The sequence below is a fragment of the Rutilus rutilus genome, assembly GCF_951802725.1.
Source record: "Rutilus rutilus genome assembly, chromosome: 7".
Classification (NCBI taxonomy): Eukaryota; Metazoa; Chordata; class Actinopteri; order Cypriniformes; family Leuciscidae; genus Rutilus; species Rutilus rutilus.
In genome coordinates, this window is record NC_140221.1 from 31,303,308 (window position 1) to 31,326,880 (window position 23,573).

General features: G+C 37.3%; 1 protein-coding gene across 1 annotated transcript in view; it reads right to left on the minus strand.

Annotated features, from left to right (window-relative positions):
* LOC311293757 (uncharacterized protein) overlaps positions 1–23,573 on the minus strand; it is a gene marked incomplete at its 3' end in the record, with an annotated part of 50,060 nt that overhangs the window by 9,256 nt on the left and 17,231 nt on the right. The window contains exon 3 of the mRNA XM_084414248.1: positions 2,528–2,654. Coding sequence (XP_084270374.1) covers positions 2,528–2,572 — 45 coding nt within the window. The 5' untranslated portion in view covers positions 2,573–2,654. The remainder of the gene's footprint in view (positions 1–2,527; positions 2,655–23,573) is intronic.

A 23,573-nucleotide genomic window follows, 5' to 3' on the forward strand; every position in this document is an offset into this window, starting at 1 on the left:
GTGTTGTTATCGTTATAGTTTTGGCGCAGAGCCGCAGACTTTCCTATTTTCATAGAATTAGAGTGATTATTAAAACTTTATAGTTTATAGTTATCCTTCTCAGAGTGAATGGGCATTCTGTCAAACCCTTTACATCATCAACAAAGACCATTAGACTCCACATATAACATTTATAATCACTGTTGTACTGCTCTTAGCACGTCAGGGAAGCATGTTAGTTGCGATGCTAGCAACGTTAGCATTAGCACTGTAGCTTGTACAGAGAAGGGCGTCTGCTCGGGGAAAGCTAGGAGGCTGTACAGTTATCTCCCATGTTGTAACTCTAAACTATACAACCTACTACCTCATCCCGAGACATCGCTGTCTTGAGGGGGAGGATAGGAGAATGTCTCCACTGCTTACGTTTGCGCATATGCTATATGCCTCAATGTTGAAAATAGGTGCAATCAATTAATTCTAATAAATAGATGCAAACATTCATGCAGTCACCTAACATTTATCCTTTACAGCTAAAGTGTCAACCCTGAACAGAAGTTTCTAGTCAGCAACAGCAGTGGTTGCAGGGAAGACTGTTGCGTTCACCTCGCAGACACATACCTATAGACACGAGCTTGTGCACAGAGTCACCACAAGTTCGGATCTACGGGTTTGTGGCAGCTGGCATCACTGCACTGCGTCACAGCTACACACTCCACCTTTCACAGGACACCAAAAATAAAATCCACTGCACTAAAAAAAACGCTTATTCTTATGACTGTTGTTTTTCTTTTTCCTCACGCACCAATTTCAAAACACTTTGACAAGTCAGTTTAAAACAAAAGACAGGCATAGATGGCCATTTTTGGAAGATACGTTTTTTTTTTTTTAATAGACATAATGGCCTCGCCAGGTAATACAGAGGAAGAAGATCATTATGTACGTCACCTGAAATTCATGAAAAGGATAGATAAAAGATAAGATTAGGAATTCATAAACAGAGAAAGTATTGATCCTGTAAAATGAGTGGCTTTTAAAAAAATATGTACAGCTGCTGAAACATTAAGAAGAACTATACAAATTATCCATGTCCCTTTCCACAAGCAAACAACAACATAAGTAAGTCAAATATATAATGTGACAGTGGAATTCAGGTCAAAAAAATTCAGGGGGTAAAAATCTGCACAAAATGAATACATTTACTTTAATGAGGTTAGAATATTGCTAACATACAGAATAAGTCTTATTGATTAGACAAGAAAAATAACGACAAATTCCCAAATGTTACTGCAACTTAAACTCAAGTAATTGTTCAAATAATTTGATACAAAATTATTGGGTGTGGTTCAACAAAAATAACTTGTTTAATAACTAATTAGAGACATGATTAAGATGGGATTACATTTTTTTTACCATAAATTCTTTGTATTTCAAATCACTACAGTTTAAAACATATCATTCAGAGTGAAGGTCAGTTTGAAAGACATGTGGTGTTTGCCGTGCCCAGATGAGACAACACCGCTACTGTTGGATCAAATATACTGCAGTGACTGACATTTGAGAAAGCAGCAATAGCAAAAACGCTTTATTTATTTTGGTTTCCAAACTTAGTGTATATGCAACATAAGCGCAAGTATAGAAATACGAAACTTTTTTAAATAAACCTAAAATAAACCTTAAATAAACCTAAAAACTGTTTAGCTAGTTTTAGTTAACTATATCGCACACATTCAGTGTATCTTTTTGTTTACCAATTACTGCCATTTAATATACAGAAATAAGAAATCACAGACTCTCCATCAAGGGCTTTCCCAGTCTGTACTACAAGATGTAGGTGCAACAAGCTGCAATTAGAAATGCCATGATTCATGGTACAGTGCCACTCCCTAAGGAAAATCAAAGGTTATTCCAGAACAATAGAGTAAATATTAAATATATCAGTATTATATCTTGACCTATTTCTACACAGAGACACGGTGTATTGTATTATGAGAAATGCCAGAGAAAAAGAAAATAAGTTGTTAGTGAATCGAATCTTGAACATGCATCCAGTACACAGTCTCACATTTCAAATGTGTTTCCATGGCATCGTACGAGCACTCAGAACCCGTTACTGTTATTTGCTTGCTGATTTCTAGCCACTGGAAAATGAATGAATTGTTGATTCGTCAAACAGTTTGTGTACACAAATATCTGACAACAACTGACCCTGTAAAAAATAAAAGTTTCTAAGTATGTTAAATGTTTGACCGCAATTGACCTACATTTATTTCGGATATGACCTTAGACTAGTGGTCTACGACTTGTCACTGAAAAAATCCAAACGTACAAAATAAAACTAAAATGTTTGCTTATGGAGCATAATGGAATGTGGACAACTGTGGATACGGAGACTATTTTTACGTCAAGGCGGACTTTTAAACGAACAAGAAATGACACAACCCGATGGTAAACAAGATGCAGGTAAAAAAAAAACGTTCAGAAAAAGTTCGGACTGAAAAAGAACGAAAAGAATGGACAGAAGAAAAAAGGGCATAGGAAAGTTTCATACCGGTGGAGGACGTCTGTCTATGGTGATGACCAGTTTTATGTCCATACCAGAGTCATCCTACACCTGGCGGCAATATGGAGTCAGGCTTAGGGTGCAGACTAGGCCAATTCCGTTGCCCGCAAAAAAACTGGAGCAGGAAAGAAAAACAGCATGTTAGAAGGAAGTACAAAAGTGCTCATTCGCACGTTCAAACCATTAATACACAAACACGTCCTGACATGAAGGAAGAACACATACAGCACCTACAACCTTGAAAAAGAAGCCAAAAACGGCAACCCTAGTTCAACAAGAGCAAATCGCCAAGTCATCGGCAGACAACATTGAAAAAGCCCCTGTCCCCTCTTTCGCCCTCCTGTGCGGCCGGTCCTATTCGTATTTACCGTGGAAAAAAAGAAAATCCTCAAAAATGGGTCAGAAAAGGTTCCATGGAAGACTGAGAAGAGAAGGCGGAAAGGTCGAATGCGGTGAGATGTGGTCGAGGAGGAGCTGCGGCACTGCCCTGGCTACAGGGAGAGTGGAATTTGTGACCATGCAAAGGGAAGGGTGGTGTTTTCTTTTCTTTTTTTTTTTCTTTTTTTGGCGCTTCGCTGTACTGGGGTTTTTTGGATCTCAGCAGGGTCCTTGGCTGCAGTTCTGACTCCCCTTAGTGGTGCCAAAATGTGGACGTTTCCCTTTGTCTTTAACTCCCATGAACTCCCAACAACTGAGGGGCGATTAAAAACAAGCAAGGAACGAATTGAAACAGAAACGAACTGACAGAGCAATGAAATAAAGCTATAAAAACGTTAAGAAAAAAGTTTATAATGGAGAGAAGCAGATGCAGAAAGAGGGGTAGAGCGTAGTGCAGAAAATAAAAAGCAGCTTTACGGACGACAGAACAGTCTAAAGAGTGAAGACTGAAAAGGACTGCTTTCACACCACATTACTCTTTCTGCAAATATGCCATCTCTCCGTCTACGCGAGCAGAGCGCTCTCTCTTGCTCCTACTCCTCCCTCCTTCCTTCCAGTCGGCGTCCAATCCACGCCACGTAGTGAGAGAGAAAAAGAGATACACTTTTTTTCAACCTCATCAAAATGGCAGAGACAGAAAGTTACAAGCAAGAGAGAGAAAGAGAGCAAGCGAAAGGGAGCACAGCTCACTGTCCTGTTCTGTTCTGGATAAAACCACGGGCAGCAGTCTCGATTCTTTTTTTTAAGGTACAAACTCCCTCGGATCAACAAAACGACAGCGAAAAATATTTTTGTTATGCCCCGCGATCAGATATAGTGCCCGCTGTAGACGGGGTGCTGTGCCCGCCATGCTAATCGGATGCAATTAATAGCATTTTGTCTCTGTGTCTGTCCATCCATCTGTCCCTCTGCCTGTGTCTGTCTGTCTGCTTGTCTCCATATCTATTTGCTTGTTTACATGGCTGCCTAATCCAGGCATTGGCACAGTCTCTCCAATGCTCCCCGTGTGTGTGTGTGTGTGTGTGTGTGAGTCAGTGTGTCAGTTGGTCACAGTCTGGCTGGCGTTCCGCCGGTCCCCAGACAGTCAAACATATTTGAGTGCTATTACCTCACTGTCACAGAGAGTCTTTCACCTACATTATTCATCATTCGCCTAAAAATATGCCTCTTTATGAATAAAACACTTCATATTTCTTTAATTTGCATCCTGACAAAAATATTTTCATAGCCGAATGGTTTTCTACATGAAGAAAGGAGTGTATCTGGCGAAGTTGCAGAATCACATGGGAATTACTCGTGAAATGGTTCACGGGATCTCAATATGGCTTCCCTTTTATCCTGCAATGCAGCCCAACTCATCTACGGTGTGCAACATGGCAGGAGGGGAATAATTTCAGGGGTGCACATTCTGCAGCCAGCATGTGGTGCAACATCATATTCATTCCCCACATTTTTACTTTCCAAAGGTGCCAACGTGATGTGAACTGCAAAATAAAAGTCTAATTCATTTAAAGAATCCTTTTCAATAAATATATAAATAAATAATAAACATAATAAACATGAATTTGGATCATGTTTGAAGATAAATCGATTGTTTTATAATGTGTAACTAAAAGTTTAAAATGATATATTTTGTATATAAATTATTAAATATACACTACAGTTTAAAAGTTTGGGCTCAGTAAGATTTGTTTTGAGAACTTAATACTTTTATTAGGCAAGTCTCATTAAATTGATCAAATTGACAGTAAAGGTATTTATAATGTTACAAAAGATTTCCATTTCTAATAAATGCTGTTCTTTTGAACTTTCAATTCACCACAAAATCCTGAAAAGAAATGTATCCCGGTTTCCAAAGAATTACTGAGCTGTTTTCAACATCCACAATAAGAAATGTTTCTTGAGCAGCAAATCAGCATATTAGAATGAAGGATTGAGACTGGAGTAATGATGCTGAAATTTCTGACTTTGCATCATAGAAATAAATTGTATTTAAGTATATTAAAAAGAAAAAAACATTATTTTATATTGTAATAATATTTAGCAAAATATATAAAAAAATTTGATAAAATAAGTGCAGGCTTGATGAACAGAAGAGACTTCTTTCAAAAACATTAAAAATAGTAATGTTTCCAAACTTTTGACGGTACTGTATGTGTATGTGTGTGTGTGCACGTGATTTAGTCTATTAAAATGCATGTAGAATGCCCCCAATATTCAAGATAAGGGGGGGACAAAAATACCTCTGTTTGTCTAATTTAATTTAATATAGTTAATATCACTGAAAGAGTAAATTTTTTTCTTCAAATATCAGCATGATTAGTAATGGATATACAACGGTTCAATAAACAAGAAGTTAATATTAAGTGACATATACAGTCAAACCAAAATTTATTCAGACACCTTCAACATTTCTCATATTATCACAGTTTATTCGCTATAGTTTAGAAAATGGTAATAAAATATGACAAATCAAAATCATCAAATCAGTTTATATCAGTGATATTTCACTGGTTTTGGCCATCCTTCTGTTAGACTGTCTCACAAATGAATTAGGTTGAATAGCTGTCAGTTGTCAGCTGTTAAATTTAAGTACACAATTAGATAATACCAATTTAGGCCAATTACCAAACAATGCTTAATTTTGTTCATTCTGTGGTGTAAAAAGGTCACATTAGCAATAAAGTTTTGTCACAGTTTACTTTATTTTGCTATCCTCACTTACATAAATGAACTAGTGTCCTGCACCCACTAGTAAAAAAATGGTGTCTGGTGTCTGAATAATTTTGGGTTTGACTATATTTTAGACACAGTATTGCTTGTTTTTGCTCCATTTTGCCAAGGAAAATGGCTCCAAACAAAGCCACAGGACTGTTTTGCGTCTCTGAGCAATGGCTTACTGAATGAACACATCATTTGGATGAATGATTCAACGACTCACTCATTAAAGCTACACTGTGTAGGATTTTGTCCCATCTAGCGGTGAAATTGTTTATGACTACCAACTGAATATTACTTTCTAGCCCCTCCCATTCCGAGGGGTTTTTAACTCCTACGGTGGCCGTATTATTTCAAATCTGCCGGCAGTCGCGAGTAATCTCCCCCTCGCATTCGTCACGGTGCCACTGAGTGTCAAAACATGAAAGGCGAAGCTTGAATTTCCAGGTATGTCCCTCTTTGGCTAATGTATTTTCAAAATGGAGGCGCAACATGGCTGCCGCCATTCGAGCGACTCGCTCGTATGTATTCTAAATGGCAGACTCTACGCTTATGAGAATACTTGATTAGTTGGTAGAAGTAATTACACATTAATGAGCACATATCATTTTGAAAGAACAAAGTGTTTTTTGCTAAGAATCAACTTAAAAAATTGTACACAGTGTAGCTTTAAGACAGTCAAATGCTTCGTTCCTGAATGAATCAGCCGTTTAAATGAATCGGTTGAAACTCAATGACTCACTCATTGCTGCCACCTACTGGTGGTTTTAATTTCACATTTAAAGTATCTTTAATTTTTTTTTTATAATTTCAAAATATCAGTATTTAACGTTTTATGTTTAAAACATCAATAGATAATTTATGCATTTGTAACTGCAGGTGCATTCGTGTCCCCTCTGAGCTGCATTAAACAGTCTGTGTAAATACATAAATGCCACTTCAGATGCAGCTTCTGTGTTTCCTCTGCATTGCTAAGATGGATTTTGTTGATACCGATTTCACTTGATTGGTAACAGCCATATTGTGTCTTATTATTCTAATTTAATTTATTGATTAAATGGTAGAATTTGACTCAAAAGATGATGCACTCAATTAATTAGGTTAAAAATGGCTTTATAAAGGTAAAAATGCCCATAAAAGTTAAAAATCAATTTAAACTTATTGGAAAATAAAAAAAATGTCAATGCTACGAACTGACCACCGTACAGAATATGAAAAATATCCAAATCTTTAGGAGTCAGCTGTCAACGGTAGTCCTAAACCAATAAACACACTATTGTGTTTAAAAAAATATTGTCTAATTATCGTTATTGATAAAAACCCAGAAAATATTGAGATATCATTTTTTGTCAATATCACACACCCCTAATATATAAGTATATTCAAAAGTTTGGTGTCGGTAAGATATATATATCTACACCAAACTTTTGAACAGTAGTGTATGATATTAAAAATATAGTTAATGTTAAATGAACTGATATTAATAAATATTTAATTATTCTGTGTTAAATGTCAATAAATTAGGTTGACATCTGCTCGTAAACAATTGCAACATAATGAAATTGTCTGTAGGAGCTTATAAGAGGGTCGAGGGGGGTACAAAGAGGCTTTTTAAGTCTCTTCCACATCCTGCTCCTCTTGAATCTAAATGAGCAGATTTGACTTTCAGGTGTCTGCCAAGCCCCCTTGTCTGCCCCTTGTTTGCCCTGTGCCCGCTCTTCTTCCTTCCCCCCTCAACCCTCTCGCCTGCCTTAACCCATGCCAAGCTTTAAGAGCGGGCCTCCAACATAAGGGTGAACAAAGAGGGCATTAGGATAGGGAGTACTGTCCGCAGCGGCTGGTTCCAACACAGGGGAGCAAAGACGGAGAAGAAATGGATGCAAAGAGAGAGAGAGTGTAAGCAATGTGAAACATTAACTAACTGAACATAAACGATATTCGTTTATACTGTTTGTCTGTTCCAAAAACTGTCATACTGTCGATTTTTGATTTTCGATTGGCCCACATCAACTGCTAAAAAAAGAGCAGTCTGAAATGGACCTTGTTAAAAATAAACTTCAGCCGCTCGTTTCTAACATTGGGATTCTTCAGAAGGATATGCAGAGCGGCAGGTGCAACACTCAGCTTGGAAAAGCACAACGTTTGACAGACAGATAGGTATAGTATATATATAGATAAAGAATAACCACATTTACAATGCTTTCCATATCACTTTTCTCTCTGCTTGTTTGTTGCCCTACGGTGGTTTTTTGTTTCTTGTAATGTGAGACAGAGGTGCAACAAGATCTTATGACAGGGGTATGCAAAATGCCTTAGTTCTGTCATCCCTTTGTGAAGACTAAAATCTTTATTTAACAGTTATTTTTAAACTTATGTTTATGCGCATAATGGTTTCCAAGTTCCAAGGTCAACTTGCTTCTATTTTTTTTTCTTTTTTCACTTTTATCTTTTCCATTACAACAATAAATAAAAGTGCAGATGAAAAATCTATGACAGAACAGCCAATTATTTATCACATCATAAAATTAAACACTCCCAAAAACACCTGTTAACTAGACATAGGTTTAGAGAAAAGTGTCATAAAATCTCCTGAGGCATCCACCAGCGGCAAAAGCTCTGAGACAATATGAATACATTTTAATAAAACGTTTTGAGCCTGTATATTTGCAACAAGAGGGCAGGTCTGAGACATTCTAAACAGCACTCGAAAGCACAAACGCCTATAATGACTCCATAGGGCATCATCAACCTCAACAGGAAGAACAATGTCGTCTTGTGCTCAATGGCTCCGAGCCTGTTTATGGTGACATACCGGTGAGGTCTTATTGGTTTTCAAAGAAAGAGCCTTGGCAGTGGTTCTGAGGAGTCAAATCCTCTGAAGCCAGAAGAGAGAAATATAAGAGAGAACACCCACTCAGCACAAACACAGTAAGGAAGAGAGACACAGATTAAGTGATAAAGAACAAAAATTATGAATCTTCCCCATGATAAGAATAAGACATGGGTGACCACTTGAGTCATTAAAATCTTCTGTGTCTTGTCAACCAGCTGCCTGGTCAGCAAGCAAATGACAAGCATCTAAATTTTAAAGAGGTAAAAAATAGCTTTGCAAATCTTTTTTTCCCCCCTCTCTGTCACAGAAATTAGTCTGAAGAGGTACATCAGAATTTCTGATGATTATTTGTTTATTATAGACAATAAACCAAAGCAATTCAGTATTAGGTAGAGAAAAATACAATTAATTAGGAAATAACTAAATATGTAACAATACATTTTAATTACGCATTCAGAAAACAAACTGCTCCAGCTTGAATTACCAAAAAAAAAAAACCCAGATGTTCATTTATCACTTTCCCAGCCAGCGATTTTGAAAAAAGCTGCCAGCCACCAAGTTTCATGGTCCCCAGAATATTTAGTTGTATGAATATCTGAATATACAATATATCAAAAGAAAGAACAGACCCTCTGTTTAAAAAAAAAAAAAAAGAAAAAAACAAGCCTTCATGCATTCCTTTGTACTGGGTCGTCATTTCATCCGGGAACATTAGGCAGTTTTGATTTTTAAGCTGTTTAATGTTGGTGATCGCGTTATTTTACATATGAATCTGCTTACATATCATATCTCTTGTTTCTGCTTCTTCTTCACATGTGTTTTGATCAGGAGATTCTGTACTCTTTCAGAAGATCCATAATAGCACCCCCTACTGTATAACAGTAAAAACACGGAAAGCCGTAAATTTCAGTCAATGGCGGGGAAAGAGTTAACAGAGAAAACATTCACATTAACATTCACAAAAGTAAACTATAGCTGAGTATACAAAAGATCTTTACATTAAGTTGCATGTTTCCAAGAAATCAATCTAAATATCAAATATGTGCTTCTGCAAGACCGCTTTGAAGTCTGGCAATTCTGTTTCAAATGTAATGCATTTATGTTATCCTGATCTAAACATAGAGCAGGTATGATATGTATGTTAATGTGGACCTGGCTGAAGGGATCTAAATATCCTTGTGATCTGGTTTCAGTAAACACATTAAATGTCACATCATACACTCACACATGTTTGGCTCGACAATAAGGACTGCCCGCGTAAACATCACTAGGGACAGTCGACGCAACTGTCACTAGTTGCAAGTTTTTAAGCCTTGCCAATTTAAATATTCAGGCACAAGAAGACGACAAAGAGAAGTTTTGTGCGCACAGCACACATTTGAAGCGTGTGCCCAGAAAGCCGCTTCTCAGACAGCAATGTTAATTAAACAACAAAGGACAAAGAAAAAATATCACTCGCTGCTCTTGACTGAATAACTTTCGCAACTTTAATAAGGATTAATCGATATTTAATTTATACAGTGAAGATGCAGTGCAATTTTACATTTGATTATTTCTGAAAAACATGAAGAGCAGTGTTTTTTATTTGTAGTGTTCTATTGTATTTGTGCTATTGCTTTATTTGTTCTTATTTTATTACTGCAGGTTAATTGTCTTTAACTAAATTTATGAGTTAGGCTAGTTTTTGGTGTCACAACCATATTTATTAAGGTTATGGGTCAAAAACAACAACTCCAAAGCCAATTTTATTTATTTTATTCACTTTTTTTATGGTGGTGCCAGTGAAAATTTTGTCAGGGCAAGTAAATATATATATATACACACACACACACACACACATGTATATGAATGAATCAAACTTACTACGTTTAAGCAATTTTAAATATCAATAGATTAGATCCAGTAAAAATAGCTTCTTTACTTTAAACAATATAGATAGTATTGTTAACAGGTTTCTAAATCCCTGTTTTTAGCTTTTGGCATCTCCTTTCTCTGTTTAATACAACAATATAAAAGAAAGTGATTAAACCCAGCAGCTACAGTTTCCAATATGATATAAACACTTCTGAAGATAGTTGTAATTTTGTGCTGGTACTGAATTTGTCCACTGCTTTTCTTTCCCATTCCAGTTCTCTCTCGTCTCTCTGTCTGATATTCTCCTCATGTGCTACTGCGGCACCCACACTCCAGTCCTCCCTATTAATCTACCACTCAGATATACAGCGTTGTCACTGTCCTCCATTCCCAGGATGCAATGGCTGGAGATTACCATTGTACAAAAGACGGTGCTAGTGCAAACTTGGAGTCATAAACTACTAATTTCATCACATTTCAGTGCCTTCAGTACACTTTTTTGGTCAATAAATGGTAGTTGCATTTCAAGCACTGATCTGATTAGAGCCAAGTAACCTCCTTTGTAAAAAAAAAAAAAAAAACTTTTAGGAAAGATGACGTTTCAACTGGTTTTAACCAACAACTCAACAAATCTTTACTGTGGGGATAACAAAGTAAATATAATATTCCTTACATAAAAGTCAAAAAGCGTGCCAGTAACTGAATTTGCAATCAGCATCACAGTGCATGAAACTATAGCTCTATCCCTCCCAAGATCTAATGAGTCTTAAAATTTAAATCAGATTTTTTTTAGATCATAACTCGAAACGACAGACTTCTCTCTGACGATGTATGCCAGATCTCTCTAATCTTTTTTGCTTTGTCAATAATTAATTCAATGGAATGAACGTCACAATACAGAAAAATTATCTGTCGCTACTTCCGTTACATCGCAACTTTAAGTGGCAACGTTGACCAAACTGAGATTGTTGCCATTTTGGGATTGCCTTCACCGTGACTGATACATACTGTATGAAGCTGCCTGATAGTTTCAGGGATGGGTAGAGATGCACAATGTACTGTATTAGCACCATATTGGTTCAGTTGATTGCTATTAGTTATTTAGTGCCAGTTTTGACCACTATATTGGGTATTTAATCGCTTCTGCTTATTTTAGAATTTAGATCAGCATTTAGCACTAACTTAAAGGGATAGCGATAGATTATGACAAAGGTTCAACAATTTAACCAGCACCCCAGAGCTCCCTCCTTTACAATCACAAGGGTTTTTTTTTGTTTTTTTTTACTAAATCAAACAATATATTTTTTCACTTTTTAAAATTAATATTTATCATTCTTTTACATACATTGTACATTATAATGATGTGATGCCTAAATTCACTTGCAGCAAATTGTTATTTCAAGTATGTAGATTATAGATTTATAATATTGACCATTTATCAGTTATTGGCCATAATCTTAAAAATAATATGGGCTTAATTGTATCTTCCAAAAGATACCTATACCTTTTGGAACAGCCTTTGTATCGGTAATGTGTATATGACATCTTAAAATGTTGCCTATGTACAAAACTCACTAGGACACTAGAGCACATGACTTTTCTTCACATCCAGTATGTAATGTAATAATATTTGTTCAATATTAATATAAATCACATGGTATAAAACCACAACAACAGTCAAATTGCATTGATAAAATCTTCCAAAGTGGCATAAACAGTTAAATCCTCTTTAGACTGAAGCAAGCAGGTGGCTAAAGAGACACAAAAATGTAGACAAAGAAAGAAAACAGCCGGAGTCCTTCTTAGGAAGGCGTGAGGTTGGACCAGGAAGAAATGGGAGAGGGGGGAACCTAATTACGATATTAATCAAGCTTTAATTTCAATTCATCTCCAGTAACCGTCACACACGCTCACTAATCAGAGAAGCAAGTAACACAGCCAACTACACAGTATTAACACATCTCAGCCCCTCGGCAGGATGGAAAGAAAGGGAGAAAGGGGCTGATGAAGAAATGCATACAGCCTCAGTAAAATCAAACTGACTGATGCCTCTCATCCAACCAGAAAATCAGCACAGCACTGACAGAGAGAGAAAAGAAGAGAGGGGGGTTCAGATATGTGGCGTGTGCCAAAGTAGGGAAGGGGTTGGTTATATTCTGTGGTGAATATTTTAAAAGGATGCATCTCGAGGAGCAACTCTGAGTGCATTATTCAACAGACGTTTATCTTCAAAACCACTATAGCTGTAGGAAAACCTTTTCGGTCACATCTTCATTGAATTCTGAAACCATTGAACCCGTCTTTATAACAGCGGTGAATGTAAGAGCATTTATTCAATGTTCTTTCATCCTTTAGCTACACCACTGACATTATTATTATTATTGCACAATTATACATATAAGAGATTACGATTATTATGATTCCATTATGATTTTACCTGTGCTTTGGCAATAAATATCACAGCTTGAATTGAAATAAAAAGAAAGAGAGAAAAGGGGTTAGAGACAGACAGAGAGAGCTGAGAAGGTGGTTGCTGGGACTCAAGGGGACACAATCTACTAATTCATCTCATGCCAGTTTCTTTTCTAGGTGCCGTAAAAAAGATGTCTCAGTAAATTTTAATAATAATATAAAAAGCCCCTCTGGCCTCAAACTTTGGACTCCATTCTCCCCTCTCTCTTTAGAGCAGGGGCTTGAGAAAAGGAGTTCAGGAATGCTCATTGTGTGAGGTAAGTGCCTCTCTCACTTGCTTTCTTGCATTCTTCCTCTCTCTAGTTCTGTTTTTCCCTCGTCGCTAAATGTTTTCTTCTCTTCACCTTCTAACACTGAACTACCCTTTATCAGTGCCCCATCTATATTTTTTGGTCTCTCTCTTTCGATTTCTTTTGTCTGCATCTCCGTCTCATCCTTCTCTCTCTCTCTGTCATTCTCAGAAACGAACTCACTTTCTCTCCATGCTCTTTTCCTCTTTAATTTACTCTGGAGGAGAGCGGAGGGGGCAGCGCCATGGTTACCTGGCGTAGTGCCATCTCATTACACCGCCAATTGATTCTGGAGCACCGCCACGTCCGTTACCCCTTTTCCCTCCCCTCCTTCAGCCCTCATTCACCGCATCCCCTCCTCTCCTCTAGCCCCAACAGTCAACCTCCCATTATGCTGCTGAGACTGTCTGCAGTGTGGTCTGAATACTGAGCACCATCTCACATAGACACACACCCACATGCACACATGCTCATAAAAACGAGGATACAGGACCACTTTACTAATTGTGAACTTCAGAATCTGTTAGATTGTTAAATCCGCTGAGTCACACAAGTGAAGTGGCATCTACGCATCGACCTGTGGTGATGCCGCACAGTGTTTGGTTTGAAACATGTTCGGCATTGCTCATAGGACACTTAATTTAATTTAACACTGGATTTTGCTTTCTCGTCCAATCAAACAGAAGCTAACTGATCATGTGACTGCTGGTCTGGTAACATGTAGATGCAGCAGAATGACTATCAACCTATCAAGCTCTCTCACTCTCTAGAACTCCTTCAAACATGGCCACTTTCTCTGTCTCAGGTAGTTACCGCATAGTGTTTTGTTGGCTCTGCAAATGTGATATGTCAGTCAGAAAATGATAAGGTTTGCAGAAAACTGCAATTTGTTTGTTACTTTAAATATATGTGTGTGTGTGTGTGTGTGTGTGTGTATACACATACTTTTATAGGCTACATATACATACATACAAACATACATACACATATATATATATATATATATACATACATACATATATATACACACACACACACATACATATATATATATACACATATACACATATATATATATATATATATATATACACACATATATATAGGCTATGTGTATATATATATATATATATATATATATATATATATACGCACATTTTCCACAAAGAGAATGTGAATAATATATATTCTCTGTAGATAATAATGATTGTAATAAATATGATACACACACACACACATATATATATATATATATATAGGCTATATATATATATATATACGCACATTTTCCACAAAGAGAATGTGAATAATATATATTCTCTGTAGATAATAATGATTGTAATAAATATGAGTAAAACCTATTTCTATGTAATTATAATAATAATAATGAATGTATAAAGACTACCTGAGACCAGTCATTCATTTAAAATACATATAATAAAACAAAATGTATATTTTTATGTAATTTATTATAGACAGGTAGACAGAAAGATAGATTTGTGGATAGATAGATAGATGGATCAATGAATGGATAGATAGATAGCTAGAGGGATTCCAGAAACAATTATTATTAAATAGGAGTAAAAATTGCTATAAAATAATTATAATTATTATATCATAAAAAGTGTGTATATTAATCAAAAAAAAAAAAAAAAAACTTACATATATACATACATATATATATATACACACATACACACACACTTGTATAAACATCTTTCTGTATGGCTGTCAGAGGCATTACACCATATAACTATATTGTGGCTGCTTGGAGAGAGGGAGCGGCAGAGCAGTAGAGCTGTAGATCCCGAGCTGAGGCTGAGGTGGGCCTCCCCCAGATCGTGGCCCCTTTCCTGTGCTCAGCTCGGGTTGTCTGAGGACACGGTGAACCAGGCCACCCGATATGAAGGAGAGGGCCCTGCTAAGGGGCCTGTGAGGGACGCAGCGCCACAACTGGAACTCTAGGAATCCTGCTCAACATGATGGAAAGAGGAGGGGAAGGACGGGGCACTTACTGGTGTCCAAAGGAGCAGGATTAGGCAGTTTGGGTGGATGGATGAATGGGGGGGTTAGAGAATGGGAGAGGTGAATAAAGATGAGAAGGGAAAGATAGACAGAAGAACAGTGAATTAGAAGGTAACGCTACAATGGACAAGCCCATTTGAGGATACATAATCAAGGTACAATGTATCCCAACCCATACTAGTAGGGTAATGGGATAGCTGGATGATAATTATATTTTTAATACCTCGTCTGCAAAACCAATCTGGGCTTAATTCACACCCATTTTTGCTGATTAGTCATTCATAACGGTAATATGAATGTTTGATGTTTAAGCCTCCACAATCTCAGTTTGATCCCCTGTACTCTTTCTCTCTCACTTTCCCTCCCTCCCTTCATCTCTTTTGTCAATGCTAGCAGTATATGAATGCCCTCACTGTGAGACTTTCTCTCTCTCTGTTCACACTGCTCTGCTCCGCACAGGGATGCCTGAGCGGTGAGGTAAGAGGGCACTATACCTCAGTGAGCCAGAACACACACACACTCACACACATAAAATCACACAATGCTTCTCAAGTTAAATGTCTCGCACACACACAGAAAAATGTCTATATTTTCCTGACTTCAGCTCCAGGACCATCTATATATTGCTGCATTATCGTAAATGTTATCCCTCACACTTTAATAAACACCAAAAGAACAAGGAAACACACTCTCTGGATACACATGATTGGGTATTTGAATACTATGCATGCACACACACACACACACACATACACAGACACACAAAGAATGAGTCATGCAGTGATGAAAAGGCAGTCCTTTCAGAATGAACCCTCTGACCCATTCTTCATGTCCAGGAGCCCATTCTCTTTTATCAGGCTCTGACAGATTTCCTTTTCAATAAAACCCATTTAGACACCCAGCACTGGCTCAACGTCCACCATAACAATGCAGAAACCTTAAGTGAAACCGCTTCTTTTGAGATGATCCAGGACCAGATGCCTCCACGCAAATCTTAACCTTAGGTAGATAAATAAAACAAAAAGCTTAAATAAAAACTGAGGGGAAACAGTAAGTCAGAGGAGAGGCTTCAAAAGAAGTTGCGGCATCCGTAACTTTAATGACACAGTAACCACAAGCTCCACAAGGTCTAATTGACAAATGACAAGTTATTATGATTGACAAGAAGATAAAAGTTAGTCACAAGACAGAATAGTTGACTGATTATGTGCATGTCTAGAAATGAATGGGCACTTGAAGAGAGAGAAAAGATTTTCAGAGAAAAGCCAATAATTTCACCTACTGAGGCAATCCATTGCAAACCCCAGAATAATAAACAAACTCTGACCCATTTTTCTCACACACGATCAGCTGGCTAAAGGGACATGTGTGAAAAAGTGATTCAGATGTGATCACAGCATCCAACAATGTAAATAAATAATTTACACTTTATGTTCCCTTTGGCAGCAACTTAGGAAAGGTTGCAGTTAACTTGCAAACTGTTACAGTTATACAGCAAAACCTCTCTGCCAGATTTTGACAGATTCTTTTGAATATTTCTTTAGAAAAAAAGAAAGAAAAGAAAAGCTTGTTTGCAAATGGAAACATGGAGTAAATGAATGGACAAATTGGAACATCTACCAACACAAGAACAACAAAGACTGTTAAAGTGCTGGAGAAAATTACCAACACTCTCAAACATCTTAAAGGAGTCATTCATCCAAAAATGAAAATTCTGTCATCATTTACTCATCCTCATATCATTCCAAAACCATACGCTGTTTTTCCAGGACACATAAGGAGAGATTTGAGGGCAGCTCACAAAGATAGACCACAACGGTCATGGTCTAGCAAAAAAAAAAGAAAAAGTGGCAACCTTCCGATCTCTCTCCTGAATCCAACACGGAAGTGACTTAAACTGCAATTCATCGACTGGCCGCTAGATATAGGCTCTAAAAAGGCTCCAAAAGAGAGTCAATCCCATATACCCCCCATTTTAATATGCCCATGCAACTTTACAGCAGAAAAAAATATGTTTACAGCCTGGTACAAAAAGTGGTTTTGGTCTATTTAGCTAATTTTGCACTTCATGACAACTGTGAGGGGGGGGGATTATTTTTTTATAACTCATCTGTTTTTTATATTTTATTAAGCCTTAAAGTTCTGCATAGTTAAGGGGCGTGGCCAATTGATTGACAGGTGGATTGCCGCTGCTGTCACTACTAGCCGTTTGTCTGCTGTCTGTTAGCTGTCACGTCACTTCAGCTAATCCCGCCTCTTTGCCCATTTTCGGTTATCCAGGAATGAAGCCCGGCAAAGATGCAACGGCTGACTCCGCCCACTCTGGGCTCCAAAAATGCTCTTCAGAAACCTACGGGTGACGTCACGGACACTATGTCCATATTTTTTACAGTATATGAAAAAAACAATAAATGCACTATAAAAGTCGTAATTATGACTTGTGCATCTTTCCAAGTCTTCTCAAGCCATACATTATAGAAGGATCACATTCAAAAAAGGATGCAGTGATGCATCATATGGACCACTTGTATGGTCCTTTTATGATGTTTTAACACATTTCTAGATCTTGGTAGCCTGTGAAAGTGTGAATTGTTGTTGAATGGAAAGGAACTGTGTGAAGGCTCTAAAAATTCTCCTTTTGTGGTCAGAAAAGTCATTCAGCTCTGGAACAACATGAGGGTGCGTAAATAATGACAAAATTGTCATTTCTGGGTGGACTATTCAACATTGAGCACTACTCACAAGTGAGAGGACTTTACAACTTGAGAGGGTTTGCATTTACCACAGTATGTGTTTCTGTGGCTGTAACTTAAAAACAAAAAAAAGAGAAAAACAGGATGACATGCAAGTTTTGAAGTGACTCTGTATTGCACTACAAAGAGCTTGAGTGAAAATAGAGGGCAGTAACACACCATTTCCCAACACTTTGGAATACATTAAGAAACCCATATTTGTAAACACATTTAACATTTCTTGGACGGTGATTAAATCACCAGTGCGGTCAGTGCTTACAGTACTACTCTGATATCTTAGTGAGTAGGGGTGTTGACCAGAGAGAAGAGTCAATCTCAGAGTGTGTTTACTCAGGCTAAAGAGTTGTAATGTTTCAGCTGAGAGGAAGCAGAAGTGCCTGTCGTCCCCCTAATGGGCCACAGAATAATATTACGGAGAAAGGGCCTAATTATGACAGGACCATGATCCCTCAGTAACACAAGAGGAGATGAAATGGGGAAAGATAAAGGGAAAGAAAGATAGAAAGAAAAAGAAAAGAAAAAAGAAAAGATATATATATTATATAAATGTAAAGCAACTTGTCTTAAAACCAATTTGCCCAAAGCGCAAAATGCAAGACAAAAACGGAAAGATAGAAAATGTCAAAATCTTTTCTAAAGTCAGGATTTAGAAAAAGTAAAACTGAATAAAAGGAGAAAATAGCAAGCAATTACCCATTGAATGGTGAGGCATTACACGAGCCAAAACTCCACTAGCTGACTCAAAAATGTGATTTGGGGGATGTCACACCTTCAACTGTTTTTGCTGAATTCTCACCCTCTTCTTACAGGTCTGTCACATTCACCAATTAAGAATGGAGGAAGGGTGACAGACTAAACAGCTGCACTAAATTGATTAACATTTTGGCAGCAAATCAATGTGAATCTTGCTGAAACAAGCAAAAAGAGTATCCTGCAATTCATGACCAACTGTTTAAAATCACCAAACGTAATGTTCTCAAACAGGTTTTCTAAACACTGCCCCATCTTCAATTGGCTTGATAAAAAGATAGTCAAGCCCAAAACTCATGCCATCAGCTGAAATGTGTTGGGTTGCTCACAGTGTTTATACTTTTCAGGGGAATCAACCCTCTCCATATGGTCTCTGCATACTACACTGTGAAAAGAAACAGTATGTTTTCCAGCTTTAATTAAGGGTTCCCACACTTTTTTAATTTACATGACTTTCCGAGTCCTGGAAAGCACAATTTCTAATCGCCATCTTTGAAAGTATTAATAAATGTAGAACACTTCAAAATCATTTAAGAGATATCCCATCACTTCACAGATGGCCTGTCCTGTTTTCATCATATCTTGGCATGAAGTTTATGTCTAAAAGCCACTTATGTTTGTTTTCTCTTTAAAGCTTACAAGTTATGTAGTCAGGAAATGTTTCAAGGTTCCGCATTTTGGCACATTTTGGGAACTCAAAAAAACCCTAATCCAGCCAAGAGACTTCAGTACTATTATTTAGACATCATTATTTCCCATCACTTCAAATATTTACATCATTCACTACAGTCACCTATTTAATGCCAACTGTAAAATGCTTTTTCTATAACAATTGTGAATATTGTTAGATGAAACAAAAATGAAATGAACCCCCCTGGCATTTTTAAAACCTTCAGTATACTTATTAATATTAATGCATTCTTACTAAGATTACTAAGCAATTCTTAGCCAAATCTGAACTCATTGGGCTGAAAAACAATAGCAAAAATGCTCATTTTCAATTAGCTTTTGCTTTGATTAAAGAGCAATTCAATCAATGTTAAATACAGTTAATTCCTTCATTGGTGTGATTTTATAATAAAAAGGTCAACATTTTTCTGTTTAAATAAATTAACAATCGTATAGAAAAATAAGGTGTACCAGTAGTTATGCATGTGCCAAATTAATACTATTTCAATAAAACTGTAATTTCAAATACAAGTCCATCTGTTCCCTGCACGTATTACATTAAATTTTGGTTAGTCCCTTTATATAACGCAAAGGGCAGACAAGCGCAAGCCTGCAATCTGTTCAAGAACGGGAAAAACTCTTTTTTAATCAGCCAGTATCCAAAAGGAGTATCTTGGGAAATGCAAATGTTATTTGCGTTATATTTAAGTATTTGAATTGTCACAATTTGTGTGTGCACAATTAGGCAACGCAAATGCAAAATGAGTTTGCAATCACATCTGAATTTTGACAATATGCTAATACCGTTGGTCTTCAGACTGAGTGCTTATTGCCCGTCTGGATTTCTCTGTGCATCTCATCACACATATAGAGCAGTTGTACATGTCTCATCAACTGTAAAAGCGGGCTCTTTCTGGCAAGATATCACAAATATGATCAAACTTGACATCAAGTTAAAATTTATATCCATGCTGCTTTGTCCATTTTAAAGTTTCTGTTTTCAGATCAGTTTTATATTCATAATTTCAGCCTTTTCTCTTGTGATCGAAAATGTTCTTTTATGATACAATTTTGGTGCAAATTTGCTTATTTTCAAAGGATCAAGCCTGGAAAGTAGTTATCAAATTACACCAGGATTGTTGTCCAAAACACTGAAGCTCACTACTTAATCGTTTATAGGCTACTGGGGGAAAAAAGAAAAACCCTGCTTATACACCTCAAGATTATTATACTAATTTAATTGAAATTTCATCATTTATTTTATGAATATAATACCATAATACGAATGGCCTGAAGGGCAGTTTTAAACCACAGGGATAGTGCTTACTAATATAAGATTTGAGGTGAAGTCATATCCTTCAGAGTTTACTAAAATAATTATATATGAAGTATATTAAATACTTCAGCACTGACCAAAACACTGGAAATGTCCTACTGAGTATACTGTTAAGTATGCGTATACACAGCCAAAAGGTTTTCATCATTTTGTTGTAACTTTGTGTACATTACATATGAGTAGGTTTATGTTATTGTCTCCTGGGAGTGAGTGGCCTTAACTTCAACTAACACATTTTACAGATGAAATAAACTATCTAGAAAAACAAACAACCATGCAAGGCGTTTCCCCCTGAATTATCTCATGTTTATAGCAAATTATCTCACGTTTAGCGAATGACGGCCCTTGGGGTTATATTGTTTGCGAGTGTGAGCTTCACCCTGCCTTTCTGTATGAGTCACAGAGCACTTTCTCTGCTGGCTCAGACTACTGAACAATGTGATTACTCCAGTTGTCATTATATCGAACGATTTAAACTGAACAACCAGTGCATGCCTCCTGAGTCACATCCTCTACACAAACCCGCACACATACCTCATGCCTGCTCATATCCGTCACTGAGTCATACCTGTAGCACACACACATTAGGAAGAATAGAGCTTGCCGAGCTGAACCCCCCCCCCCCCCCCCCCCCCACACACACACACACACACACACAACGGTTAAAGAGTAATGCGCTACTCATACACATACTTTTGCAGAATCATAACTCATAAAATTCAGCACACACCTGTCATTCATCACTCAAACCACATTATCTTCCCACTCACAGACTTTATGCTCGAATTTATAATCTTGCATCTTTCTCTCAATTTCTATCTTCATCTTTCCTTCGCGGTTGGTGATAAAGAGATGGTAGAAAGTCAGGCAGAGGGATATAGCGGGGTGGAGGGTGAGGTATGTGCTGCATTCTTCGGCAGGCATTCAGTGGGATAATGTGTTGGTATGAGCAGTATGTGGCAATCTGCCCGAGTGGCTTCCAGTGCTGCTTTAAAAGAATCATAAAATAATAATAAAAACTCTGATCCAGGTAAGAACAAAGATTTAAGTCTATAGAAATGCAGAACTATCCAAACAAACACATTTATGCCTGCCTAGTTCAATAGTAAATATTACTTAGCCTATATGAATTATTGTGCATTATGTGGTGACAGTATAAAGGTGCCTGGAATATAGCAGCATAACATCATGGGCATACAAACAGAAGCCTTAAAAATACCATCCAAGGCAGTGGTTCTCAACCTGGGTGCCTCAGTAAACTTCCACAGATCCAAAGGGTGACTTAAAATGAATTATATAAAAAATATCAACTTAATGAAAATAAAAAATAAACAGAAATTTCCCCTTCAATAACTATTGATTTTATAGAAGAACATACAAAATCCGAATCTTGAAAATTAATAAATCAACACTCCCAGTTTCTGTTAATAAAAAAAGTTTGAAAACAAGCAGCATTGTCATAATTACTGCAGAAACTCCAGAGGAAATCTTAGTCAATATGAGGGGCTTTCGAATATTTAGGGGGCATTCAAGTCAAAAAGGTTGAGATCCACAGATCTTATTTGTAACCTTGAGACAATCACTACTCACAAATTATGAGTAGATTATAGCTTGGCAAGCTACTATTTCTAAGTAGCATCCCAACCAAAAATAATTCAATTAATAAAATAATGAAAAAAAGCTACATTCACAAAAATATTGCATTTGCCATTTTCTGTGTCTTGTTTATCTGTGACTTTCCTACTAAATTTAGTTAGACAAAATTCAATGGATCGAGCATGGACAGATCGTGTAACTATATTTTACCATTTTTACTGTCTGGTGCAGTCATAACAACCTGGAGCTGAACACACTCAAAACAGTGGTGATGATTGTGGTCTTCATCAGGAGAAACACCACAGCACTCTTCCCACTCACCATCATGAACAGCAATGTGGTGACCGTGGAGTCATTCAGGTTCCTTGGCACTACCATCTCTCAGGACCTGAAGTGGCACAATCACATTGACTCCAAAGGCCCAGCAGAGGTTGTACTTCCTTCGCCAGCTGAGGAAGTTCAGCCTGCTACAGGAGCTGCTGATGCAGTTCTACTCTGCAGTCATTGAGTCTGTCCTCTACACCTCTATAAAGGTCTGGTTCAGCTCAGCTACCAAATCAGACCACAGAAGACTACAGCGGATGGTCCGGATTGCTGAGAGAATCATTGGTACACCCCTCCCCACTCTCCAAGCACTGTACTCATCCAGAATGAGTAAAAGGGCTGGCAAAAATCACACTGGACCCCTCACATCCAGGCCAATTCCTCTTTGAACTGTTGCTGTCTGGTTGGTGCTACAGAGCACTTAGCACCAGAACATCCAGGCACAAGAAAAGTTTCTTTCCTCAGGCCATCTACCTTATGAACAGTTAAATGCCCCCACTGGGCAATAAACGTGCAATACAAAACACTATTTATAATATTTATTTAGCACACCATACCTCTTATTTACATTCCCTTACAGATCCTTTCCAAAAAATTTGAATATCATGGAAAAGTTTATTTATTTCCATAATTCCATTCAAAACGTTAAACTTCCATAGATTATAGATTCAGGGCCCACAACCTAAACGATTTCAAGTATTTAGTTGTTTATTTGAACATAATTTGGGCTTCCAGCTTATAAAACCCATGAAAACAGGATTTTTTTTTTTTTGAATATTACATGAAATCACACAGTAATTACACAGTGACACCATGGTCATTGAACCAGGTTTTGGTTATTTTGGCAGTGTGGGCAGGTGCAAATCCTGCTGGAAAATGAAGTCAGCATCTCCATAAAGCTTGTCTGCTGAAGAAAGCATGAAGTGCTCTGAAAATGTCCTGGTAGACGGTTGCGTTGAGTGGACGGCACAGTGGA